This window comes from Lepidothrix coronata, unplaced genomic scaffold, assembly GCF_001604755.1.
Source record: "Lepidothrix coronata isolate B3197 unplaced genomic scaffold, Lepidothrix_coronata-1.0 Scaffold0, whole genome shotgun sequence".
Taxonomy (NCBI): Eukaryota; Metazoa; Chordata; class Aves; order Passeriformes; family Pipridae; genus Lepidothrix; species Lepidothrix coronata.
The window spans coordinates 10958556-10986349 of NW_016690180.1; the positions used below are offsets into that span (position 1 = coordinate 10958556).

The window sequence follows — 27794 nt, forward strand, 5'->3', positions numbered from 1 at the left end:
ATTAATAGTAAATCCAAACATTTACAATGTGTATTCTATGTTAAAATGGTATAAAAATTGATATAAAAAGAATTGTATTAATCAGCGTTGTGCTGTTCTCTGGAATACTATGTGGGTTTTGTATGTAAGTCTCAGAGCAAAAAAAGCGGAACTTCAAAGAAACAGAAATATGAAGATATAAAGACATTTCCTTATAGAGAAGATGAATGCAAAGATTAACTTGATACTTGAGAAGCAAAGAAAAAAACGACAAAAAAAAATCACAGAAATAAAAGCAAGAGAGAAAGACTGGCATACAGAAAGAAAAAATGGAAGATAAATTCTGCTTTTTAACCTGCAATATAAGGGAAAACATTAAGCGACCAAAAGTAATTACTGTTAAACTAATGATGGAGCAGAATTTTAAGTAACACATGATCAAGAGGTTGAACATCTTAAGAACTGTAATTTAAGAATAATGAAATAGTTATCTGGATAATAAAGTAATCACAACTACTTACATTAGCAGATATTATTTATCCACTGTAAACTGCCTTAAAAAGGAAAATTGCTATTCCCTGAGTGGGGTAAACCAAAAATTATTTATGATGTAATTCTTCTGAACTTCTGATACCACCTAATGACCACAGATGGCCATTCCACTGATGATAGCAGAAGGATGCACTACTTTCCCATCCAGGCTGCTTCTGCTTTTTCTCCTGTTCTAGCAGGAGAGGATTCTGTCCCAACGTGGACAGGCAGCCTTACATGGTATTTGCCATGTCCCTAATTATATTTTACTTGAATAATATATTTAAATTACTTACATGGCAGCCACACGTAAGAAAAAAATAGGTATTTATGGAAAATTAGTCTAATGTTTTACTTTTATATTCTTACCTCTAAAATCAGTAAGTTTAAAAGCTAAAAATGCAGGAAAGAATTTTCTACTGACAATACATTTCCTAAGGTCTTTAGAAAAATTTATTATTGCAATCTAACTGATCTTAATATTGGATAGCCGCAATTGTAATTTAATTTTCCTTTTTAGAACACATGTACTCAGAAAATATGCACACAGAAAACAGCAGAACCTTGCTAGTAACACTCTCTGAAAGAAGACACATGACAAATTACAAATCTTTACATGTTAAAGTTAACAATTACAATAGTTGGCAAAGTAATGTATCTAAGAAATAGTTTGTAATTAGTCAGATAATAACGTGGCTGTAGAAGATTTAAAGCAATTAGTCTGCTGTGAGTGATCTGGTTTGAAGATCAATGTTTGAAATGATTAGCAAGTTTCTGCTGCATGACTACTTTTAAGTTCACTCTTTCAGCTTTACAAAAATGCCACCACAAAGAAGCTGCTATTGTCTAAAAAGAACTCCACTTGCTTGATAAGTTCAAAACCAGTCTCCATAGCATAATAAAGATTAATTGTTTTTTAAAGTAATTTTTACAATAAATATTTACAATTTGATAAAGTAAAATTTTGTTACTCACTGAGAGAGACTATGGTAGATTGGATTAAAGCATTCAGAAGAACAAGAAAGAGCTTTTAAACAAGGAAAAGAATGCTCTGCATTGAAGTTCAAAACAATGCTAAATATGGCATTTATGGCATTCTGCACAAAATTCCTAAGTGTTTTCTAAAATCTTTAGAACCTTTTCACTATGAAGATCATACTGTAGCTCACTTCCCTTACCCAATCCCATATACTTCTCTGAATGGGCTGCTGTTTTGGGAAGAGACTGAATGCTACAGTTTCTGTCCACCCAACTTCCAGCATAAATGTGAAATTAGTCTTGCTTACACTGATACTGCATAGATTTTTCATCCAATGTCTCCAACAGCTTAATTCTCTTTGGGCTCTTGCAGTTGAATTCTCTCTGCTTTGCTATGTTTTGCTTCTCTCATAATTTTTTTAATGTTTATATTTCATATTACAGGTAAAAATAAGAGATAAATAATAAAGAGCTAGAGGTTTGTTTTGGTTTTATTTTATTTTATAAAAGCCAAGTCTGCTTGGCCATCAACTGCTCAGTGTCTCTAAAAGTCTAAAATATCAAACCCTTGATCTCTAGGCACCATACAGAGAGAACGGAGAATTTCCAGTTTCCCAACAGAATCACAAACCAGAGCTGTAATATTAGGGGTCAAATAACTTACTGCATCAAGAACATGGCATCTCCATTGTCACCAAATCTTATTCCCCTCAGTAAGGCATAACTTATTCTTCCATATACATAATTTTGCACATGACTATATTTACCATGAGTTTGTATGAGACACTAAATTTCTTGACTAAGCAATTGCCTGCAGACAGCAATATCCTCACGTGACATCTCTCTTTCACAGTAGAAACACATGGGTGCCACACCACTTAGCTCACATTCCAGCTCTGCTGTAACAGGCAGTAAAACTTCAAGTGGTTCAGCCACTTAGTTCCATGAACTCAAGCTCAAATATGACTGAATGTACTACAAGTTCTATTATCATCAAAGCCAAAAATGGACTGGGAAGACTTTTTCTACAGCTCAAACTCAGAGAAACCAGATAACCCTTCAGCAGTCACACTGTAAAAGAGCTTATCTTAAGCTCAAATGCTGATTTTCTGGTGTCTAACATTTTTACAGTGGCCATTTTTAATCTGTACTGGAAAAAACCAACCATGCTAACATAAGAAGGTCAAAATCTATTTCTTGTATTGTAGATACAGCATAGACCTAATCTATGTTCTGCTTAGCTTGTGAATTATCCCCTTTTATTACCAAAGCTATGGCATTGGCAGCTAATACACAAAAATCTGTCAACAAGTATCTTCTAACTCCCAAATCTGTATATACAAGAGAAAAAGATGAAACAATCTACCAGTCTGTCAAAAGTCTTTTATTACCCAGTGAATTAATTGCTTTCAACAAAGGAGCAGGAAACCTGGAAGAAAGGGTAATGGTTCTTCCTAAATTTTATTAATTGATCACATGAAATTAAAAGTCTCATAGCACAGGGCACCTCATACCTCATCTCATAAATAGTATAACAGAAAAAGAATGTAAGGTTCTAAGTGTCCAAAGAAGATTTTCTGTAACAATAATGAGTGAAAACATAAAAATCAGTACAGTACTTTATTCTATTATTAATAAAATTTAGGAAGGTCTGTCACCAAAAATCTTCAAATATGCCTCTTGTTTTTTCTAATTTTCTATAATAAATTAAAGATGTAATCTTACTCTTCAGCCTAGAGCAGAAATGTGCTTTAGTTTACAGAAGTACAGCCTGTATCTGGAGATGAAACTGACTCTATGAATAATCAATTCAACCTTTAAACTAAATACTTCTACGTAATAAGAAATCCAAAAAGGAAGACTATTTTGGAGTTGCTTTTGGCTAAGCTTGTGAATACATGGTTATTAATCACTTTGGAAATCAACAGGAAGCTGCTAATTTTGAAAATCTGTCCAACACCCTTTTCTGCCTTATGTGTGAACACAAGAACTAATGCAGCCTGACCAACTTCAGGTTTTTGACCTTCATCTCCTATTTAGTACCTTATTTTGTTCCACTGCAAGAGTTCAACCAATTCTCATACCACAGGAAGAGATCAGTGCTGCAGCTGGTCTCCAGACATACGCATGCTGTCTGTCCATCTGGGAAAGGCAACAGCCAGCTGGCAAACCAGCATGAACAAACAGCTAAGTTTTGTCTCTTACCCTCAGCAGGAGCATTAATTTGGACTGCCTCTGTCCCACTACCTGTTTTCATAAAGATGACTGAACTATTTAAGATACTTCCTTTCTCTGTTTCTGAAACTGAAGTTACTGGGTGAATGACTTGCAAAGTGATCATCCACGTCTTGCTCCTTAATGAAACCAAGCTAAAGCACAGTCTGTGTCTACCAAAAATTTTAGGACAAAGTAAGGTCAAAATACCTTGTAGCATAGCAACGTGACACAACAGCACTGACAAAAATACAATACCTGGGGCATGCCATCACTCTCTCCCATAAGATAGTCAATCAGCTGATTTGTTAGGGCTTCATCTTTTGCCCGTCCCACCTGTTAAATAAAGACAGAAGAAATCATGATAGAAGAAGGAAAAATAACTTACTCATAAAGAGGCTTTCCGTAAGACACTGAAACTAGATAGATTTAGAACATTAATTTTTTTAGTTCTGTGTGTTCAAGCCAGATGATTCTTTGGTTCATCAGTTTTGACATGGAGTAGTTCATATTTATTTTATAATGTGTTATGTTGGGATTTTTAGATATGTTTAGATATCATCTTTACTGACACAGTTTTCCTTCTATTTGCATTCTGTTCAAATACACACACTGATGCTAGGCAAATGCCACAATACTAAAGGTAAACTTCTTGAAGAGATGAAGAATTTTTGTTTTATCAAAGTTGCTTACTGTTTCAATTGCCATTTCTATAGCCAAGTTATCTTCTGTGCTTGGACTTTTCATAAAGTGCCTTAATGCCTAAAATGATACAGAAGAAAAGTTAAAACTGAGACACATGAAATTAGCTTTTCACTAATTTTTATCTCTTCATTTTGACAGACAAGTAGCAAACTAAATGCTTATCTCCACTACAGAAGTAGCAGCTGCTCTTACAGATACTCCTGCAAGAAACAGTTGAGTCTTTGCCAAATTCTGGTGTACAGCTTCACCAACTGTGAAAGATGTTCACAGCAATATGGTGAGAAGAAATTAAAGATTAATGTGCACTGGACCCCCCTACACCCCAGTTGAAGGAGTTGTCACCTACAGTGGCTGTAATTTGCAAAAATAAATCGTATTTTTTTGGTATGTATTCAATATGCAAAAGTCAAATGTTTAATAAGTATCAGTTCATTGATTTGTACCTGATCAAAAGGATGTATGTCAATCAACATATTTCAATTAACATATTTTCTTAAAAAAAAAAAAAAGCTTTCAGTTAAGGAATGCTATAGTATTAAATGAATTAATTACTTGGCAACCAAGTCTCTGCTGGTCCAAGCAATAAAATGCAAATAAATTCTACTGCTGTGGATCATTTTGAGATATGCTGACAATAGTATATCACTGATCTACCTGGAGCTTCTACTGCTATGAAAAGGTTATGTGCATAGCAGGGTATAATTCACAGAATACAATCTAGATAATTGTAAATATAAATAGTTTGCTTATGGATTTTACACTTTAAAAAATTTCAGTATGTCATCAGTTAAAGCATTTAAAATTTACCATGAACTTTTCTGATTTTGAAGTATTGTATTTTGAACAGTTTCTTTGAACATTTAACTTTCACTATTTTATTCTATTTAAGTACTGACCCGTCCATATTGACCACACAGCAAGAAAAATTTTCCCGCCTGAAAATGTTTCTTTTCTGCTTCAAAATATAGTGCAATGCTCTGATAATCTTCATTGCTAGTACTTTCAGAACCTGCAACAGAGAGATCACAGTAATAGCAGAGTATTCTTGTTAAGTAAGATAAAGGCCCTAGTGAAGGAACAAACTCCTATTCTACTTTTTTTTTCCTACTGACATTCAAAGAAAACCAAAGCCAGACAGACTCAAATTATGTCCTATACATTTCTTCCTATTTAATCAGACTAAACGTCAGAAATCAGGAGCTAATAATGCAGTGAAATAATTGTTTTCCCAGGTTTTACATCATGATGGGATTTCTGTTTTTCATAGAGTCATAGAATGATTTGGGTTGAAAGGGATCTTAAAGATCATCTAGTTTGAACTCCCTGCAATGGGCAGGGACACTGTCAATTAGACGGGTTGCTCAGAACCCCATCCAACTTGGCCTTGAACACTTCCAGGGATAGGCCATCCACAGCGTCTCTGGGCAGCCTGTTCCAGTGCCTCACCACCCTCAAAGTAAAGAAATTTTTCCTAATATCTAATCTAAACCTATTCTCTTTCAGCTTAAAACCATACCCCCTTGTCCTGTCACTACATGCTCTAGTAAAAATTATAATAAAATGACATAATAAAATGGCATAACTATGATCTAATAATGAATTTTTCCATCGTGCCTTGGCAACAGTAAAACAGAGCAAGTGACTATGAGATTATTGCGTGAATTGCTTTCACAGTTTAAGAAGAGGGAAGAATATTTGTATTGCACAAAGCAAGACTTTTAGGACCAATGTAACCATATGGTTGCAGGGAATAATACTACCTAAGTCTTCTAACCAAGACTCCATTATACTGTACACATGTGAAACAAAGACAGCCACTACCCCAAAGTTAGTTTTAAACCCTTTTTCTACCCATTTAGGTTACAATTTGAGACATCCTATTTTGGACGTGAGAGAAAGACAAAAGCATATGAACAGCAGAAAAATAGTGGCCACCTTGACAAGCAGCTGCCAAGCTGGCTGCTGCCAAGTTTTTATAATCTTCATAACAAGAATTAATTTTTTAAAGGAAGAGATTAATTGAAAATATGAGATAATTTGGTAGATACATATGTGGGAGTGTTTCCACAAAGAATGGTGCCTGACACAGATGAAACCCATAAAATTTAGTGCAAATTGACAAGCTGGACACTGACTGACTTGATGGCCTGAGATAAAAGTCAGCTTCTCAGTAAAGTCTCCTTTTTGCCTGTCACTGAGACAAGAGGAGGCCATGAAGGGCCTTAAAAGGAAAAAAAGGAAAGGGAAGTGACATATACAAGTAGGAAAAGAGCTAGAACCATGAGAAAAGGGAAAGGGGACAAAAATCAAGAAATGCACCACTAAAATGCCCAGTTTTGTATCAAGGTCAAAGAAAGGGATTCCTCAAAGGACACAATAGTCAAGACAAATGTTTTACCTCTATGGATAAACAAAAAAAGGCTGTAGCACAAGCAAGATTTGAAAACAACCCAGACTGAAGACCAAGGGAGGTACCTAAGTTGAAAGGAAATTCTGGTTTCTAAGACTGAAGTACACCGGTTGTCAAATCTGGCCATGATGACTGGAAATGGAAAAGACTGGGAAATAAATCTTCACATCCCTTATGATTTCTAATTGGTTCAAATCAGCAAAACAGCAAAACATAATGCAAGCAAAATATGAACCCAGAACACTCACTGATGATATCAGCATAAATCTCCATTTTGTTGTGTTGTTGAGCTAATGTGAAAGCTTCATTATTACACTTGGACATGACCAGGAACTGGATGGCAGAACCATAGTCACCAAGCTGCAGAAAGAATCTAATCAGAATAACAAATTAACACCTTAGTACTAATTAGCATAATGAACACACCAAATGTTTTAGGAATATGGTATATTTTGTGGCATACAAATACGATACATTTCTAATTAATTTTGTATCTTGATTTTTATTAGATTGTTTAGACCTTAATTGTTTTAACTAGGTTACTAAAACTACTTTAGTATAAATAATACCATATGTCAATTTTTATTACTGTTTAAACTTATTGCTTCAGGTTAATATAATTTTAATTGGAAAGTTAAGGAAAAAAAAAACAGTACTCGTTTAGCTGTCCAAATCTTAGAGAACTCAAATCAATGCACTGAAATATATAGTCTGGCCAAGTACCAATAACCATAGTCTAACATTTTAGCAAGCCTCACAAAATTCCCATAGGTATGGCCTCTTTCACCCCCTTTTTTTTTTTAACCTGCATAATATGATTGTTACCTGGCCACCATCTTTGCTCCTTCAAGAGACTGTGTTTCCCTCACAATATTAACAGCCTTTTCAGGATTATTAAGGTGATCCAAATATAGTCGAATTACACTATCCCACTGTTTTGCTTGTTCATAAGCTATCACAGCTTCCTTGTACCTGCAAAATAATGGTTCCATATCAGTTTTTCTAACTTTTAAATAACTCTTTATAATACAGTGTGAAAGAAGCATACAGTATTTTATTTCTGCAAGATTACTCTGTGAGACCTTCCTTTCAGTTTGCATGTAATAGCTTTGTTCTGCATTTACAATGGCTTTTTTGGTCTCTATTTAATTTTCCCTTGGGAGAACAAAAAGCAGAGGCAACAGAAAAATGTCTACCACAACACTATTTTTGACCTACTCTGCCAGCATCCCTTTTGGTATATATTAAAAGCAGTTCATCTGTTCCATCAGCAAACATCATCTGTTCCAAATGAAATCACTTGGGAGTGAGAGAACAATAAAAACCAAACATGACCACTAATTCTACAATTTTAAAAATAAAGCCTCTTTTCTGTTCTGTAGAAAAGATCAAAAAATTTGTCATTCTCCCACTACGCAATTGACACAAACAGTATTTTCTAGTCTTATCAATGCAAACATTTAGTTTTGGTGCTGTTTCATATTATAAAGTATTATTGTGAAGCACATTTACTTACAGGTAAGGACTAGTAGAAACTACATTGTGTGATTAAACCTATTTGGGGCCTTCACTTCAGCTAGTAACTTCACATTATTCAACATTTTGCAAGTGCAGCCATTAAGATGCAACAGTAATTTGGTTCTAGAATGAAAAAATTTCCTTCATGATTATTCTCCCTTTGAGTGACCTTTAAAAACCACAGGTAAGGAGTCATTAGAAACCCACTGAACTTGAACACTCTGCTAAGTGGAATACTGCATAAGGTGCAGTACTTTAAAACCTTCAATGATTTTTGTTAAAAATATATTAATGCTTTGACAGGAAAACAATCAATTAGAAATACACCTCTGATACTCTGGAAGGTCTTTATGTTTCAAATCTTCCTACAACAACTTAAGTTTTTGTATTTTAGAATCCATTTTCACAAAGCTATTCTATGCAAAATTTTCAGTCTGTGTTTGACTTTATTTTACAAAAAGACTAATGTATAATAATAATAACAACAACAACCATAAACCAACATGTTTTATACTAAAAAAAGAGCATTCAAAAATACCTGCCATCTGCTTCTTTGGCCTTTGCATATTGTAGGTGAATCTTTGGAGATGAAACGTGAGGAAGAAGTTCACCAACCTTTGCCCTAGAAAGTTATTTAATAAATATATTTGGTTTTAAATTTTGTCCAGTAAAACTGTCACATTTACATCAACACTGAAACAAAGGCTAAAAAACTATTGAACACAATGCATGTAAAGCTTTGAAGGCACTTTGATATTCTCAAAAAGCTGCACTTTAGAGATATAAGAACTTGAAATTAATTTTAATTTTTCAAATAAATGAACATAATATTCCAACATAATCTTTAGAGCACTCATACGAAAGAGGAAGGGTCTTCCTGAACTCTGCTCCAATCAGTTCTTAATCTCAGGAGTCCATAAAATGTAATTAGGCAAGAATTAAGCCCTTAAAGCTCTCAGCAAATTGTACTTTTCCACTGGAGACTTCACAATAATCAAATTACCTTAAAAAAAATTAAAAGGTATTGAACATAATGCCAGCAATTTTGGCTATTCATGATACTGCCTCCACTTGAATAATTTCCAACTGTGTGAATACTCAGTCTCAGCTATGTGTTTTATAAAACTGAAGAAATTTTATGAAGTAACATACACAAATAAAATTACCAAATTCAGTGTGCACATGCATGCACCCAAAAAGGACTCGGAACTGCAGGTACCTTTAAGCATAACACACAGAAAAAGGAAAAAAAGATTATCTCCCATTTACAGTATATTTAAAACAACATAAGCTTCTGAGAGAACCTGTAAAGTTGGGGGAGGGAACAACAAAATCAATGAAACATAAATAATGAGGCATTTGTGCCACGCAGAGAAACACTCCTTTCCAAAAAGTACCACAGCAAGTCCTTTGAAATATAACGTTTCCCTGAAACCTGTACTTACCAGTTTTTACACCGGATGTATACTGATGCTGCCTTGTCATAATATTGTCCCTTTTCATACAGCTGAGCAGCTTCTGAAAATTGCTACAATATTGGAAATCATAAAAAAAAATAATTCTCAATTAAGATTATAAATAAATAGCTTAATGAATTCCCATATTCACTCTTAACTTCAGTAACTCAAATTTTGAGTACCTTCATATTCTCCAGGATAGCTCCACAGTCTCTTTTTAGTGACCTGCTGGGATGTTTAATGGCCTGGTTTACCCCTCGACGGATGTCTCCCATTCGAATGGACATTTGAGCCACTCCAGCAAGGCAAGCTTCATCATGTTCCTGGTACTGGCAATCAAATGAAAAGCAGTTAACTATAGATAATACATTAGAAATATCGGGTCACAATAACCACAGTAACCAAGCATTGAAACAAACTAACAAAATGTAACATGGACTTAATAAAATCAATTTTGTCTTAAAATTCTTGCCTAGCTGCAGCTCTCACTTATTTAGAAGACTTCAGCTTAGTTTTCATCTTAAGGTTTGTCTTTAATTGTCACATTGCGCTTACGAGATCTGTCCAGACCAAGCATACATGAGAAGACTCTGTTTTACAGACAGCTCAGTGCTACTTTCCTCCAAAACCAACAGTAGAAAAAAAGAGAAACTACAAGCAGGATATTTCTTTTTTTTTTTTTTAAAAGGTCGTAAGGCTGCTGATGTTTCATAAAGCCAAATGGCTTGAATCCAGAGATTTCATTTCCCTATTATGATCCCCTATTATCATTTAAGCTGCTTCACAATAGACATTTTGTAAATATTAAGGGAAATAATGCCAAAATAAGGGAGGATCTACCGAATATGTTTATTTTCTAACACAATACTTGTTTGTCTTTATATAGATAACAATCCTGTAAAAGACAAAAGGAATAATTAGGACTTTTGATATAATAAGGAAAATCCCACCAATATTTTCTCTGACATTTGTACATTATTACGAAACTGTTCAAATTGTAAAAACCTAAGTTTAGTTATGCCATGTTAATACAATGGCAAAACCACTGTATACCCAGAGGAAGCATCGTTCTGTATATTAAAAATAAGAGAAGTACTGACTACTATCCTGAAAGGAATAGGCATAAAGATTTAGAACTGAATTTAAAAAAAATTGGAATCGAAATGAGTCTGAAATACACCTTAATGTATACTATGACTGTATAATGCTATAATTACTAGAAAAGGAATTACCTTATTGTTTCCAGTGATCCCCTTCTCATAATGTGCCAGAGCATTAACGTAATCACCCCTAAAAGAAAACTAGAAGTTATACAGAAGAATGTTTTTAACAGGAAGAGATGGTTACCTTCCTTCTACACAGATTAGGCATATTTGTCTTGCTTTAGACATAATGACTCCACAGAAGGATGTGAAGTATGTGAGAGGTGGACAGTTACACATGACACTTCCTCTGGACTTTATCAAGCTCTTAGTCAAAGAAGCATTCCATCTCTCAATTCCACTGTACTGAGACCAATAAATCTCTCTTGAAAGACAGGCAAAGAATCTATCTGCACAATACACCTCAATAGTCTCATCTCTTCTTCCACATTTTTCTGGAAGAAAAATGAAACTAACCTATTAAATTATTTAGAAATTTTGCAACATAAAAACAAAGGTGATTTTTTTTCCTGGAATATATTCAGAATACAAGTTACAGATGGTTGCACTGCCTCCATTCCCTCCTTTCTGTGACCAAGTGTCCTCTCTCAGCGCCAGGGGCACTGCCAGAGGGAACGAACTGTCTGAAAACTATTAATAGGTAAGACTTTTTCTTTCTGGTTTTGATATTAAACAGAATAGTTTTATTTGGGAAAAATTAACTCTAAAATAGACTTTAAAATCATGGCAAATGGTTAATACCTTCTGTCTTTCAGGGACTGGCAACCTTGAAATTTGACACACCTCTATATAAAAGATTTCAAAAATGAAGGCAAATGGGTATTTAAGGAAAGACAGGCAAAAGGCAAGGCTTTCATCCAAGGTAAGAAGTGCTAAATCATTTGGACTTTCTCTGTTTTCCAAGCACTTGTCTGCAACAAAGTATTTATTAAGTAGATGATATTATACAGTGGATCTACCAGTTGCGAGGAACCCAGATATGCTGAAATTAATGAAAAGTAACTACTATTTGCTAACATATGTCTCTAGTATGAACTATTCCTTGAAAAACTCCTCCTCCTCATACTATAGGTGCAAGACCCCACAGAATCCTCTCTCAGCAATGCAGTCACCTGAAGCATCCGAATTCTCTGTTCTTCTATTGAGCATGAGCATTGGTTTAATATTCTTATACTGCAACCTTACAGCAGAACTTACATGAATTCAAGCTGCATTGCATATTCCTTTGATATGAAAGGGATTTGGTCTGGGGCCAAACGCTTAGCCAGCTGAAGTGCACTGTCCCAGTGCTGCAAGTCTTTTCGCATCTATTAACAAAGAACAGTAACATTTTCTGATGCAAGTAGCAAATTCGGAATTCTACTATGAAATTTAAATTATTCTAAATACAAATATTGACTTAATATTCAAGAAAGATTCAGACAATTTGAGAGACATTCATCCAAAAGAATGTCTGTTAGGACAGGGGCCTACAGGAAACTACAGGTCTGTCAGTCTCACTTCAGTGCCTGGTAAAATTATGGAGAAGATTATTCTGGAAGTTATTTAAAACACTGGAAAGACAACACAGTCACTGGTCAAAGACAGCACAGTTTCATGAGGGGAAAGTCCTGCTTGACAAACCTAATTTCCTTTTATGACAAAGTAACCCACTTAGTTTATTAAGGAAAGCCAGTTGATGTGATCTTTCTGGATTTCAGTAAAGCTTTGAATACTGTCTCTTGCAGGATCCTTCTGGACAAACTGTCCAGCACAGAGCTGGATAAACACATCATGTGGTGGGTGAGCAATTGGCTCATGGGTCAAGCACAGAGGGTAACAGTGAATGGGGTAACATCAGACTGGTGACCTGTCACTAGTGGGGTTCCACAGGGCTCCATCGTGTGCCCTGTGCTCTTCAACATCTTCATAAATGACTTGGATGCAGCACCCGAAGATACAATAAGTGAGTTTACTGATGATACCAAACTGGGAGGAACTGTTGACTCCCTGGAAGGCAGGGAGACCCTGCAGAGAGATCTTGACAAGTTAGAGGGCTGGGCAATTGCCAACTGTAAGAAGTTTAACAAGGGCAAGTGCTGGATTCTGCACCTGAGATGGGGCAACCCTGGTTATATATACAAACTGGGGAACAAGATGCTGGAGAGCAACACCCTGAAAAGGGACCTGGGGGTCATGGTTGATGGCAAGTTGAATATGATTCAGCACTGTCCTGGCAGCCAGGAGGGCCAAACATGTCCCGAGGGGGCATCAGGTAAAGCACTGCCAGCCAGTCCAGGGAGGGGATTGTCCTGCTCTGCACTGCACTGGGGTGGCCTCATCTTGAGTATTGTGTGCAGTTTTGGGCACCACAATATAAGAAAGGTATTCGGCTATTAGAGACTGTCCAAAGAAGGGCAACAAAGACGGTGAAGGGCCTTGAGGGGAAGCTGTATGAGTAGTGTCTGAGAGCACTTGGTCTGTTCAGCCTGGAGAAGAGGACACTGAGGGGAGACCTCATTGCAGTTACAACTTCCTCGTGAGGGGAAGAGGAGGGGCAGGCACTGATCTCTTCTCTGTGGTGACCAGTGACAGGACCCAAGGGAATGGCCTGAAGTTGTGTCAGGGGAAGTTTAGGTTGGATATTAGAAAACGGTTCTTCACCGAGACAGTGGTTGGGCACTGGAACAGGCTCCCCAGGGAAGTGGTCACAGCACCAACCCTGACAGAGGTCAAGAGGCACTTTGATCATACTCTCAGGCAGATGGTGTGACTCATGAGGATGGTCCCGTGCAGGGCTAAGGGTTGAACTTGATGATCCTTGTGGGTCCCTTCCAGCTCAGGATATTCTATAATTCTAGTCACACAATGGCAAGAACAAAGCCATAAAAGGGCAAAATTATCAAAAGGTAAAATATTACAACATTAATCTGGAAATGAAAAGAGCAGAAAATATACACATCTTAAATGATTACCTCAAGAGCAGCAATAGGACAGGAGGATGCCAGATATAAATCCTGAGCCAGATTAAAATCACCAGTAAACATTGCAAGATGTCCTGCTAAAAGATTGTGGTCTTCTATTCCCTGTAGAAAGACATAATAGTTGCAGAATTAGTCCAAAAGAAAATAAATATTGTATAAGTAAGTAACATAATCTCAGAAACACAGTAATACCAATATCCTTACATTTTACAACCACGTGTATTGGATTCTGTAAATCAGAAAAAGCCCTCACTTTCTTATTGTAGCTCAGAGTCACTAGGGTAACACTGTCTAAAATCAGCAATTTGCAGAAGTATAATTTTAAGGTACTATTTCAGTTTTAGATGTATAATTGTAATCTGGTTTTGGTTAGGATTTTTTTTAAATAATAACAACAGTCTGCAACATTTTCTGAAAAATTACCACAGGAAATTAGAGCCTCTGAATGCCTGAGACATGAATATATTCTGCTGCTCTCAAACAAATGCAGAAAGAAATGTTGTGCATTCCAGTAGAGACTGCAACCACTTCAAGAGAAAACCAAGCAAGAGGCATATAGTTTGGACACTTTATCCTTTCTATTCCTTGAAAACAACTCACATTCTATTTGAAAAAAAAACAACTTCTCCCCAAAAACTAAGGATCCAGCAATTTTTAAAGAAGAATTAAATCACTGTATTTCCTATTTAAAAGACACTTTACATTTTACCTTTATTTGCTCTAGTGACATCACCATCCCAGCATTACCAGATGTCCGATAAACACGTATTGCAAAATCCACCTCCATATGATGTAAGCAAGCTTCGGCCAGCTCATTCCAACAAGACTGGTCATTCAGAAGTCTGCACAGCTCCCATGCTTCAGAAAACCTATAGAAGGTAAAAGCCATTTAGAACTATTTTAATTTTAGGCATTACTTATACCTAAAACTCCCTCTCAACACTTTTTTCCCTTATGTTAGAGAAAAAATAAAAAACATTTACTTCTAAGTCATGGAGAGAGAGAGATGTATCAGAAGGAAAGGAAAAATATACATGTGTACCTTACAGTTCTACCCTTGTTTCTACCACACTTTTTCAGGAAACCATCTGCTTTCCCTACTCTGGCATTCTTTCCATTATACTGATTTTGCATTGCTTCATTACAGTGGGAGTATGCAAGAAGCACCTTCAGCCAGTTTTGGAAGAGCCACCACCATATAACCCTGAATCAGTCTTGAAAAAAATTGCTTTAGCTTTTAGTTGACAGTGGAAAAACAAATAAAACACCACTGGGTCACTTATTTTGCTTGGTCTCCATCGACAGCTGTGTGGACTCACAGATCAATCTATCAGTATTCAGCAGGACATTTTTAAATCACCAGGATACTCTGTATTGAGCTTAAGAACAGAAGAAAACAATTTACAGAATATAATTAAAATGTAGATGTACCTTTTCAGCATTAGAGTCTGAGTAAGCATCTGTCTCAGCTTATTAGGTCCAAAGTCTTTCAAATTGCCAAGGAAACAGTGAGTACTTAGATAGATATTGTTTGTTTTCCCACTCTGAGTCTGACAAGTTATTTCTCCATTATACAACAACAAAGGTTTATGGGAATAGGGGACTTCTGTGCCACCTGCCAAAATAATCTTTGATCCTAGATTCAAAGATCAGGAAGAAAAGAAGACATCATGTGAAAATCACTACATGGTAGAAAGTGTAGCAAGCAGTCACAACTGAAACCACGTATGTTTGCAGGGCATTAATTCAAGGTCTCTAATTCTGGCAGTAACCAGTGACTCTACAGTGGATATTTTTCAGTAAAATACAGGACTTAACTCTTCTAAACCTTCTGAAAAGGGTCCTTTTCCAAATGTTTGTAGGGAAATTTCTAAATGTTTCTCTGCCACAAATAGAGAAACTGCTATGATTACAATCAATTTTGGTTAACACTGTAAATGAATACAGGTTTTGTCACCCTGATCCTAAGATTTTTCTCATGAGCATTTCAAAATACAACCGAAGCACAATGGGTAACTTTCAGATGAAATATTACAATAGCAAAAAGCTTAGGGAGTTAAGATCAAAATGCCTTGTTGGAGCTTTACAGAGAAACCTACAAAGCAACTTGTCTTCTATCCATCAGCTGCACTTCAAAACTTCTGTAGTACTATTTATTTTTGTATGCATTTTATCTAAGAAAAATGAAGATTCAGAACATGTTTTACTTTATTAACTAAAATAGTAAATAACTTTTTTAAAGAACTTACAGTACCTTGAATGGCATCCTTATGAAAAACGTAAGTGTATACTTTATCGTCATCAAAAGCAACAAAAACACCTGTATCCATTGGCCAGTTTTCCCACAGGATTCCTTTAATAGTTGGTGAGAAATCTGGAATCTCATATACTCTATCATTTACCTACATATAATGCAAAAGTAAAATTACTACCAAGTGACTAAGGAGATAAACTAAATATTCATCCCAGTTATGATTAAAAACTTTAAAAATAATATAAATAGTGCAGAAATATGAGAACTGTATTTAGAAAAAGTTTCTTATAAGCAGTGATTCTGAGTAACAAAAAGTTTAATTCAGAAGTGGAGAAAATGCACATTATACAAATGATATTTACTATTCTTAAAAAAAGGTATGGGGAGAGGCAGTGAAACTGGTAATGCTTGTTGATGGCCTAAATTATCTGTATTTAAATACACCAACACATACATTTTTGAAAACTACCCATCAGAAACTCAGTATAATGAAATTGTCCTGATCTAATATGACAGATTTTATTTCCTTATTAAATTATCCTCCAGTCTCCTTGCCAATTGCTTCTATCCACATATGTGTTGGTGTGACATAATCTTCTCCACTCTCTATTAAAAACACTATATAGTTAAAGAACATGCTTGTAAATATAAGTGTATGGGTATCCCAAACTAACTTACTGGACAATAGACAAAGCCATCACTTTTGTCATCTATGAAAGCCATTCTGGTTCCATTGGGATCTGGAAAAATCTTTCTCACACTGACAGGATGCCGATATTCATTCACATATTGCCAGTCTTCAATGTAGAAATAACGAATAACTCCAGTCTAACGAGAAAGAATATAAAATCTTAATAATGACATCAGTAAGTGGCAAGTAGTTAATTAATCTGGTTGTACTTTCTCCCATCTTAGAGTACTGAGTGTTTAAAAAAAGTACTTCCGAATTTTTTTGCTTCCTTCTTCATTCACAGCCTGTTTTGGGCAGGATAGGAAAACTTGAGGCTTCGGGGGGATGGAGAAAGGAGTTGGGAGGTTTGAGCGGTTTTCTGTTGGTTTTGACATTTATCTCACTCTGCTTTGTGGAGACAAACTGTATTTAATGTGCAGTTCTCTAAACATGGGAAATGCCTGTCTCATTGCTGAGAGAAGCTTAACCTTCAAACAAAGCTGAAAAATTTGCCTCCAAAGAAGAACCACACATTCTTAAGAACAGATGTACCTAATTCAGGTGAGAAAAGCAATCAAACTGATTTCTGATCAAAGCTATATTTCAATCAGTGTCACACTGATTGAAAAGGTAGCTTTTGACATCAACTGTAAAAGTTGCACACATCAAAATGATCGGTTGCAAATTTAGTACCCCAAATTTACCAGTACCAGTTTACATACTGAGGACGTGGGAAAGGCCTCAACTGCTGCAAAACCACTCAAGTTATTAAACCAGTGATAAAACCAGAAATAGTTGTTCTGGCTTTTCCTCTGGAAGGTCAGTACATCAGTTGACATCACAAGGAGTATAATACTACAATACCAAATGTACCCTGTATTCCCAGTGCCAGAAAATATTAAAAGGAAAGGAACTACCCCTCATGCACAGGAAAATCTCCAGAAAGATCCATTAAAAAAAATTCTCTTTGGACAAAAGCTTCAGTAGTAAGTCAAGATTTCCATTAATGCTATCACACTTGTTTACCTTAGTAATTTTTGTCCACATTTATCACATCGTCACCTAAATCAACAAATTTGAAAGCCAAGTGCTATGTTTTTTTCTTATATCTGGAAGACTTTTTGATTGCCAACCCTCTCATTAATGCAACAGAATTAAATTCTGCTATTAAAATCAGTGTTTTGCAACAAACACTAGTAAAAGTAAAACTTCACCTTCCTGCCAAAGCATGTCATATAAATGCAACAGTAAAGAAGCTGGATCCAATTTTGACTGTATTTGCTTAAAGTTTTTCATAGAAAATAATCCACTCTAAAATTCACAGATGCAGGGATTTTTTTGCTAAAAATACGAGTATTAATCCAAATAATTCAGATAGAAATACATTCAATCTAAAAAAATCTTTAAAAACAGAAGTAATACTCACATCTGTACCATATAGGAGGAAGTCACTAGTTAAAGCATGGCACAAAATTCGGTATTTATCATCATCTGCTGGGAAAAGTCGTGTTTCTCGTTCTTCCTGAGCACCCAAATCTTCACTTTCTATCTAAATATAAAGAATAGAATGAACTGAAAAACTCCACTGTTAACAATAAGGTATCACAGTGTTGCCTGTATCAAACTGTAAAGAGGTGAGATGAAAAAAAACTTGCATCCCTTAAAAACCCAGCATCTGCTTCTGGCAGATTCCCAGAGACCTTTAAAATAAAACTGTTAAACATCTGACAAGAAAACGTTTTCCTCACCTTTTCTAGACTAGGTTGTATTTCTGAAATCTACAGAAACTCAGCTTTATATTTTAGTTAGCTAGCAAAACAATTCTGAAGAATTTTTAATTTTTATCTCCATTAACTAAAGATCATTTCATTTTATCTCATTTTTAAAATTATATTAACTTGTTCAACTTAGATCAACTCATTAGTTCAGCAATCCAAATTGCCAGAGCTCTTACCATATGCAACTGGACTTTACCCTCAAAGAGAGCAGCAGCATAATCAGAATTAAGGTGCATACTCGCTACAGTCCCCAGGTACTCCACATCTTTAAGCTTTTTTACATCTAAAGGATTCAAACAAAAAAGAAAAGGTAAAAATATTTTGATTTTTTACAGGTCTTCACTTATCATCATTTAAATTTGCAGCTGAGTAAGCATATGTGAAAAACTGACAACTAAGCAGAGAGGAGACGAGTCACATGTAAATACACTTTCTTCTTAGCAGTCAGAAAACTGGTTAGAAAGTAAAACAGAAACTCCTTCCTTATGCAACTCTGACTAGTATTCTTATAGTTTTGATTAATATATTGTTATTGAAAAAATGTGATGCTTAGAGAAACACAAAAGCTTAAAATCCACTATCTAAAATTTGGATATAGCATAACCAATTTTTCCTTATCCCACACAAGCAACATGAACATCTACAAAACTCTCTGATCATATAGTTCCTAGGTACTTTGCCAAACTTTGTATTTAAAGACACAGACATAGAACGTTTTAAAAGCCTAAAACTCCTTCATTGGTTACCAGGATGATCTCAAAAAACCAAGAAACAGTCTACGTTTCATGACCAATACCTTGAACATGAAGTTTTAACTCTGTTATTTACAATGCCTTGTCATAACTGCTTCAGTCTGCGAAGATCATTATCCCATCCTAGCAGGACCATATGGCAATTCAAGTTTTTAGTGTACAACGTGGAATGTCCAGAACTGCTAAACACAATACTGAATTCATAACATGAGACAGAGTACTGCACTAATTTTAAGAGAACTGAATTTATGCTTACTATTCTCTCCAAGTGCATAAAACCAAGCCCGATTGTTCATTCCTACAGCCAGATGATAAACACCAATAGCAACAAAACTGGGCTCTACTTCAACAGAGACTGTGACTGGTAGCTCCTGTAAGAAAACAAAACAAAATAATACAATTTTTATCCACTTTTAATACTTACTTTATTTATATCTACATGAAGTTTAAAAGAAAGAGGTTATCATACTCTCTCCACATGATTGGCTACGGTAACTTCTAGAAGAGAAGTAAGGTATGCAATCCGTGTACTGCAAGCATCTCCAAGGATTGGAAGTTTTGTCAAGAAAACATGAAGGGATCCTCTCCGTGTAGATACTGCCAACAACTGTCCATCATCTGTCCAAGCCAGCTGATCTACACCTAAAACATTCACAAGTTTTTGTAAAAAAAAAGATCCTTTCTTTAACTACTGAAACCAAGATATAATTATTTTGCTTTAAAATGTGAAAATGGTAGGAATTAATATATAGCAATATAGGTACTAATGTATTTAAATATAACCAATTAATATAATTCCAAGATTAACTGGAATCAGTCAAACCAAACACAGAATTTACTAATATAGCATTTTGCTGAGAGTGAAGTCTTCACAGAATCACAGAACGGTTTGAGTTGGAAGGGACCTTAAAGACCATCTAGGTACAACCCAATTTCCACTAGACCAGATTGTGTATCTGTTACAAAACTGATCACCTCTTTCCCTGTTTTCCAACACTGACAGTTTATTCAGCACATTCAAAGTGAAACATAATACTGGAAGCAGCTGAGCAGAATTCAATCTTATTTCCCTTATCACCAACTTAGTAAGTACTAAACACAGAAACAGTGTTTGGTCCTCAGTGCCTGGAAATTCCTATTCATATTTTAACTGACTAATACCAATATTCCAAGGAGACAGGCGAAAACATTATGCTGACAATATCCTAAATTTCTGGGAAAAAAATGAAAAAGGAGGGAAGGTTCTTAGAAATAAAATTCTGGGGGCAACCAGCAACTTGACAATAAATAAAGCATTTACAAATACTACATGAGGAGACAATGCTGGTAACTCATTACTAAAGAAAATAGTTTTGTAACACTGTTCTGGAAGCCACAGACACAAATCCTATATATCAGGATGAAAATAGATAAAGTACCATATGTCAGTACAAGAAATGCTGAAAAGCACAAAAAAAACCCCACCAAAAATCATGGAAAGAAGAGGAAACCGGTTAAGTGTATTATTTTAATAATCTGAATATCCTCTATTACAGATTCAAACCCACATGACACTAATTGATCAAATATTCTAAGAGCTGTAATTCTCTATCCTTTAAACAGTCAAAATATGCTCCCATTTTGCTACTGGTCACTTAATAATTACAACTTGAGAGAGAAGGAATTTTTGATAAATTCTATATTTACACAGTTTTCCCAACAGCAGTACTTTCAATCACAAAAACGGAGACACCATGAAAATTCCAGTATACTTAATTTGTAAAAATTTCTCTCTTCATGGAGAATGTTAACATACCTTTGTTTTCATCATCCAAGTTTATTATGGCATACATTTCTCTCAGATCTGACAGATCATGGATTTTAATGCTAAAACAAAAATAAAAAGTCATTCTCACCCATCTAAATCTCATTGACCATAAACACAAAATGCCTTCCATTTCCTAAAGAGCAACACATACTCAGTTATCCATCACTCTAAATACCATATCACTATATCACTGTACAAAAATATTTGCTTGGAGAACTAAAATTTGAGGAAAAGACACAAACCCAATTTGAAAGAACTCAGGGTTGGGAAACACAGTTATTCCCTTTTGACATGTTACAGTACATGCTAGTTTAAAAACACATTAGTGATCAACAGTGCTTGAAACACAAGATGCAAAAAAATAGCTTTCAATCCTGCTTCACATAAAAAGGGACAGAGTGAGAGTTTATTTGTTCTGTCATGTCACTCAATGTATGTTAAACAGCCCCTAAAGAAATAATCCTTATTTTATAATAGGTGAAGTTCTTGAAGTTGCACCATGCTTTGCTCATAGTTACACCACTCTTGATGTGCAAGTGCCATAAATCAGCAGTCAGTCCTACACAGAGCTGAGGACAGAGAGAATGGTCTGACTCCTACAATCACTTAGTTCCTCTTTTGCTGAAGAATTCAGGTATCACAGAATCAGGGAGCAGTAGATGAGGCACTAAAGAAGCTATTCTATCATATGCACAACACATTTTGGCAGAACTCCAGTCTCTTTAATTATTTTTTCCTTAATTGCTTACACTTTTAGAGTTTTGTCTAGATTGGAGGTAAGACCAAACACCAGGGAGGAGGATATCAGGATACAGGATACAAGCATACTCAGTACAGTTTTAAATTAACTGTTCTCCTATCATTAAGCAGATGTTTATGTTCAATCAATAAATCATAGTAAAGAAATTTGCACTTTTTTGTAGTCAATAACATAATAGAAAAAGAAAGAATAGAAAGGAATAATCTATACTAAAGTTCAATGAATTGTTTTGTTTACAATTAATTACAATAAAGTTAATTACAATTGCAGGGATTTTTGTCAATATGAGCTTCTAACTCTAGGCAGAGCAGCAGCTCCACAGAGTAATTAATCTCATCTTCTTTCCACTCACTTCTTAAGGAGCCTTGGAGCCTTAGGAAGCACAGCTTTAATGCCTGAGAGCTACACCTGTGGGAGATGCATTCATTCCTTATGTATAAAACTACCACTTACCAATTGTCTCCACATGATGCAGCTTTGTTTAATGACTGGGATATAGCAATGCTGCTTAGATTATCCTTATGATTGTGAGCTTGAAAGATTTCTTGACCTATCTCACGGATGTGTGTAGAAATGACTACAAAGCACCCCCGTGAGAAACCAATCATAATGTAGCCATCACCATACCTGTTACAAAAAACAACAATTAAGAGATCTATTAATGCAATACACAAAATAATTTTTCTTTCAGACTGCTGGAGTAATTGTCAGTGCCTCCCTGTAACAGGAAACATAAGCAATTTATGGGAATTTATATATATAACATAAAACAATATAGTATAAAATAGGTTAAGGGAAAAAATTACCAAAGGTTCTTAAAGGATAAAACCATGTTTGTGCCTAGAGTTCATTCATAAGTCATCTTTCCTGCATTTTAAAATGCCACTTCACTTTCAGCATGCTGCAAACATGGCAGTGATACCAGGAGAAAGATTTCAGGTATCTTCATTGGAATAAGCATGCCAGAAGATGGCAACTTTCCTTTCAAGGTTCTGGCCAATTTGGTCCCATCAAAGCCATGTAAAACCAATAATGCCAGTCACTCTGCCCTTCATCATCATCATCATCATCATGGCTAGGCTTCGGGAACGAAGATTTGGGAAGAGCTCTACCCACATCTGCTAAAAGCGCGCTGGTGTGCATTTGTAAATGGTCTGTTTACTTTTCATAGTGTCAAGCAGAAATAACGAGGTTAAGGCAGAAATAGTTACAGCATGTAAGGATGAATTAAAATGATATCTCATCAGCTTAATTGCAAGAAAAATCACTGCAAGGTACACAGTTCAGGTATGCCTTGTTACATATGTGGCCACAAACTAAGAAGGATATCACTACAGGTTTTCTTACGGTTATAGTGTAAAGGAATGTCAATTCCACATTAATGAACAGGTATTAAAAGACAAGCTGCAATGATTCAAAGACATAGAAACACCAGAGTTTTGGTACACCAGTTCTTGGTACAGAGTTGAAACTTTTAGCTTAGGTTTTCTTCATAGGAACACTACCAATGGTATTGCACAGCAGGGAGTCTATAAGAACTTTGCACAACTTTGCAAACCAACAAACTAGCTGAAGGATGAAACTCCATCCCTAGTTCTTTCATCATTTACTCATCCAAACAGAAAACAACACATAAACCCTTCAGTTTAATCTTCTGTCAGGACAGGAACATATTAATGTTCTAATAGTGTTTTGAGCACACCAACTGTGATTCCATCTGAAAATACTGCTTTTATAGCCATTGAATCATCAGGTAGAACAATTACAAAATGTAGACTACTTTGTGTTTGGAAAAGAATTACTAGAAAGGCTACAAAACATCCAGGAAAAATCCAGTGTGAGCAAAGGATAGATGATCGAGTTTCCAGCATTTATCAGAAGTACTTGGAAAATATGCAGCTTGTTAATACCACAATGCTTAATTAAGAAAGTTCTGCTCACCATTTGTAGGCTACAATACTGCCGTAAGGCTGCTGAAATTTCAGATCAATCGGGTTATCAGGATCATTCAAATTAAAAAGAAAGAGAGTCTTCTTGCCAACCACTACACTTACCTGCCAATGAATGAAAAGAAAAATTAACTTGGTAAGAATGGCATCACTTTAAAATAAGGCCCTATTTCTTCACTAAAAGATGAGATTTAGGACTTCAAATAATCCTTAAGAATTCTATGGATCTGAATTCTGAGTCTTTATCAATTCAAGAATTTTCCCTAAAGCATTAAATCAGCTCCATTTCCTCGAAGGAAAAGGAAGCAGGTCACATGGAGGTAGATTACTCTCACTTGAACTATAGTATTTTGCAGTGACTTCTTACTGTGCTTTCCCTGGTTGATATTCTTTCGTCAGTCTTCATAACTGAGAACTGCATATCACTGGGATCTGAGCTCACCGAGGTCTGCAAGAAAGAATTTCAGATTGAGAAATCAACAGTTAATGTAGCAAATACTGATGATAAATAACTGCATTATTACTACCCTTTACAATATAGTGATAAAGACAGACAGATAAAGTTGTCATTGCATTTAGTACCAAAACAAACAAAAAAATGTTGGAGAAAACACGACCTCAGTTTGGATCATAATGACATGTTAGCATAGAATATACTGAAAAAATATCTAGGAAACACAGTTATGCAACAGTTAGATACACGAATTCAGACAGAGAAGGAAAGATCCAGATGAGGAAGAAGACTTGCATGATGATATTACACAGACAGTACTAACTGAAGCAGTATAAAAAAGGTCAGTCTGATGCCAATTCAAAGAAGGAAGACCAAGAATAAGGCATACAAGTTAAATATTTACAATGTATTTTAAAATGGGCATACCTGATCTAAGTTTAGCAAGTGATAGCAGTCTAGTTGCTTTTGTAGTCAAAACCTAACAAACAAGCCTTGCTTAGATCTCTGCCATCTCAGCTACACTGCTTCTACTCCCTAAGTCTGATAATTTAAAGCACAGGCACACCCTAATAAATTTATTAGGGTATTCTTCTCCAGTTGTGGTCTTCAGACACAATGAAGGAAGCATATGAAATAAACTACAAAAGATTTGTGCTTTGAAAATTTTTAGTGAAAACACTGTTCATTAAAGTAAAAATAATGAATTATAATCATTTGCACATTAGGTAGCAACTGTCATTGCTTGGAAGGACTGTGATGTATGTAAACAAACAGAATTCTTAACTTGAGGATTTGAGTGTACTTGGAGAAAGCATCGGAATCAAAGCTCTCAACAAAGAAACAGAGGTCTAGCCTAGGAATAATCCTTGCACATCAGAGCCAAGATCTTTGTTAAACCACTCTAAAGCAAAACCAACACTAAAAGTACTTCCTAAAGATGTTATGAAGAGTCACATCAGAGCTCTTCTATGCTGTTACTGGGGAAGTCAAACTAAGGCTGCACTCATGGGATCCTCTTAGAACAGATACAAAGGATGAGAGAAGTGTATTTAGGCAGGACCACAACAGAATTGCAAAGACTCTAATATCATAAATCACATTGCATAACACAGAGGCTCAGATTCTTAGATATGCCCTCATCCTACATGAGGTTTCCCAAAGGCTCCTTGTCCTTGAAAGCAGTGGGATTCAAAAGGCACAAGATCCCACAGGCCCCAGCTTTCTTGGGAACAAGGAGTATGCCTTAAAATCAAATACGGGTTAGAAATACTACCTGTCTTATAGTATCCCCTTCCTGATTGCTTATAGTAATCATTTTGTCTTCACCACCTAGAGCCAGGAGGTTTTCAGTACTCCAACAGCCACAAGTAATCTTCTTAGTGTGTTTACCTTGAAAAATGAACACAACCACAAAAAAAAAATCTGTGATGGAAATATACTCCGTTTGGCCACTCACAGATTCTCAGAATGTGAAACAACTTGTCAGAGCAACTACAAATTCAAGAGCCTTTTTTTTAAAATCTTCTGCTCCCAGATGGAAGTCTTTTGACCTTACAGGAAATGGCACAGCCCCTGTTCTTCCATTTCTTTGCACGGAATTTCTGGGGACTGTTATATCCTCAGCCTTTATGCCCAAAGGTACTTCAAGCATGTAAGAAAGAGTAACTTAGCAACAAGAACAACCACACAAATCCTTTGCAGAAAAGATAACACAAGTTTCCCATGAGACAGTAATATATATATATAAATATATATATTACTTACTACACTCTACACTGTAAAAATACTCTGCTAAGTAAAACAAACCAGAAGGTGCAAGTTGAGTATACGCACATTTTTTTCTAGCATGTACATATAGAGAACTAAAAAGGAATCTAAGCATATTAGCAAAATTACACTTTCACATGAGTAAGATTAGTTTCAAACAAATGCATACCAAGAACAGAAATCTTGCGAGAAGTCTGATGGTTATATATAAGTAAGTTTCCTTTTGTTGTTCCAACAGCAAGTAAAGTTCCAACTCGAGACCATAACAAGAAAGACATTGCATCCCTGAAATAAAGACAATTTTTACTTTTTATTATAAAGATTCCTTTCATGTGCTTAGATATGAAAACATTTTGCATATTTGCTTTGCAATTCTATGAAATCACACAGATCAAGAAGAATTTTTAAATTAAGCAAATGTTCTCTACAAATATCAGTACATACAAAACAGTAAAAGTATTAAAAAGTTGTATGAGGTGATGTAACATGACTTGTACAAACAGAAATGTGTCTAAAAACATCAGCAGTTTTTGATAGGTAATTTGGCCAAATACACAGCTTTACTCAAAGATTCCATGATTGTACGTGAAACTTTCCAGTCACTTTTTGTATTTTTTTTGTACTTCGACTCAAAAGTGAATAGGTCTCGTTCTAGTCACTGCAATAAGGAAGCTAGAAAGATCCATTTTAACTTGAAGTTTCAGATACAGCAAGGCCTGTTTTGATGTATATTTAAGGCTATACAGACAGTTACTATACATAATGTTAAAAAGAAAAAAGCCTCAAGCAAAAAAAAAAATTCAATCAGAATTTTCTAATTAGTGCAGTCCCTCCCATCTTTTTAAATTTTACTGTAAGCATACAATAGCAGTTTGAAACAAATTTCAGATATTGACATGCAAAATGATCTCCAATATATATTTGATTTGCATATGAGGGATTTTGTTTGTGCTTCTCTAATTTCAGAAAGGGAAGGATACAAGAAAAGCCCGATTATCCCACCCTTTATACGTCTTAGTGCTTATTCTGCTTGAACAATAACACTGTGACAAAAGAAGCATTAAGGACTCAAACTGAGATATACTTTTCTAGCAAGACTGCCTCCAGTAAGAAATTTACCTCTAATATTAGAGAGAAAGATCATGAAGGAACTGCAATTACTGCATACTCCATTCTGCTAAGTACCTTCTATGTTCTTTTTTGCTTGCATACTAGCAAGTTACTCTTCCCCCCAAAGTATTTGTTCACACATGAAAAGGAGGTACAATATGATCTGTTCATTCACACAGTATAACATGTATATCCATCTTAACATAGGACAGATTTGCTTCCACTCTCTTTCTTACAGACAGAATGTTTATGTAGAATGCAAGAATTTGGTGGAATAGATTCAAGGAAGCCAAAAGTTTAATTGTTAAACCAAGTTCATTCATTAACCCAATGCTTGATTGTTATGCAGACCTCAGAAGAGTTTAAAGTCTGTGGCCAAATTCATAAAGGTAAGGCTTTGAACCTCAGAGTAGGGTCGCCTTAGATATCTCCTCCCGTCCTAAACCAGTGAATATGGCTTTGTGAATAATGTTTTAGTTCCCTTACAAATCAAAGAGGAAAAAATCCTAGCACTACTGAAATCACTTCTTTACTTTTAAGTTCCCTTTAAGGAATGTGAAATACTAAAGAGAAAG

At 35.4% G+C, this 27794-nt stretch overlaps 1 protein-coding gene across 2 annotated transcripts in view; it reads right to left on the bottom strand.

Annotated features, from left to right (window-relative positions):
* Nucleotides 1–27794, bottom strand: part of WDR19 (WD repeat domain 19) — a 42934-nt gene that overhangs the window by 10180 nt on the left and 4960 nt on the right. For both annotated transcript variants that reach the window (XM_017803835.1, XM_017803825.1), the window contains exons 5-29: nucleotides 26279–26394; nucleotides 25616–25731; nucleotides 24256–24336; nucleotides 23881–23993; nucleotides 22393–22566; nucleotides 21168–21238; nucleotides 19842–20014; nucleotides 19629–19743; nucleotides 18797–18903; nucleotides 18269–18391; nucleotides 16851–17000; nucleotides 16173–16320; nucleotides 15350–15554; nucleotides 14628–14787; nucleotides 13910–14020; nucleotides 12153–12262; nucleotides 11025–11082; nucleotides 9975–10121; nucleotides 9781–9863; nucleotides 8874–8957; nucleotides 7643–7789; nucleotides 7066–7190; nucleotides 5304–5416; nucleotides 4396–4464; nucleotides 3961–4038 (exon numbers count right to left, since the gene is read on the bottom strand). In XM_017803835.1, coding sequence (XP_017659324.1) covers nucleotides 3961–4038; nucleotides 4396–4464; nucleotides 5304–5416; nucleotides 7066–7190; nucleotides 7643–7789; nucleotides 8874–8957; nucleotides 9781–9863; nucleotides 9975–10121; nucleotides 11025–11082; nucleotides 12153–12262; nucleotides 13910–14020; nucleotides 14628–14787; nucleotides 15350–15554; nucleotides 16173–16320; nucleotides 16851–17000; nucleotides 18269–18391; nucleotides 18797–18903; nucleotides 19629–19743; nucleotides 19842–20014; nucleotides 21168–21238; nucleotides 22393–22566; nucleotides 23881–23993; nucleotides 24256–24336; nucleotides 25616–25731; nucleotides 26279–26394 — 2977 coding nt within the window. The remainder of the gene's footprint in view (nucleotides 1–3960; nucleotides 4039–4395; nucleotides 4465–5303; nucleotides 5417–7065; nucleotides 7191–7642; nucleotides 7790–8873; nucleotides 8958–9780; nucleotides 9864–9974; nucleotides 10122–11024; nucleotides 11083–12152; nucleotides 12263–13909; nucleotides 14021–14627; nucleotides 14788–15349; nucleotides 15555–16172; nucleotides 16321–16850; nucleotides 17001–18268; nucleotides 18392–18796; nucleotides 18904–19628; nucleotides 19744–19841; nucleotides 20015–21167; nucleotides 21239–22392; nucleotides 22567–23880; nucleotides 23994–24255; nucleotides 24337–25615; nucleotides 25732–26278; nucleotides 26395–27794) is intronic.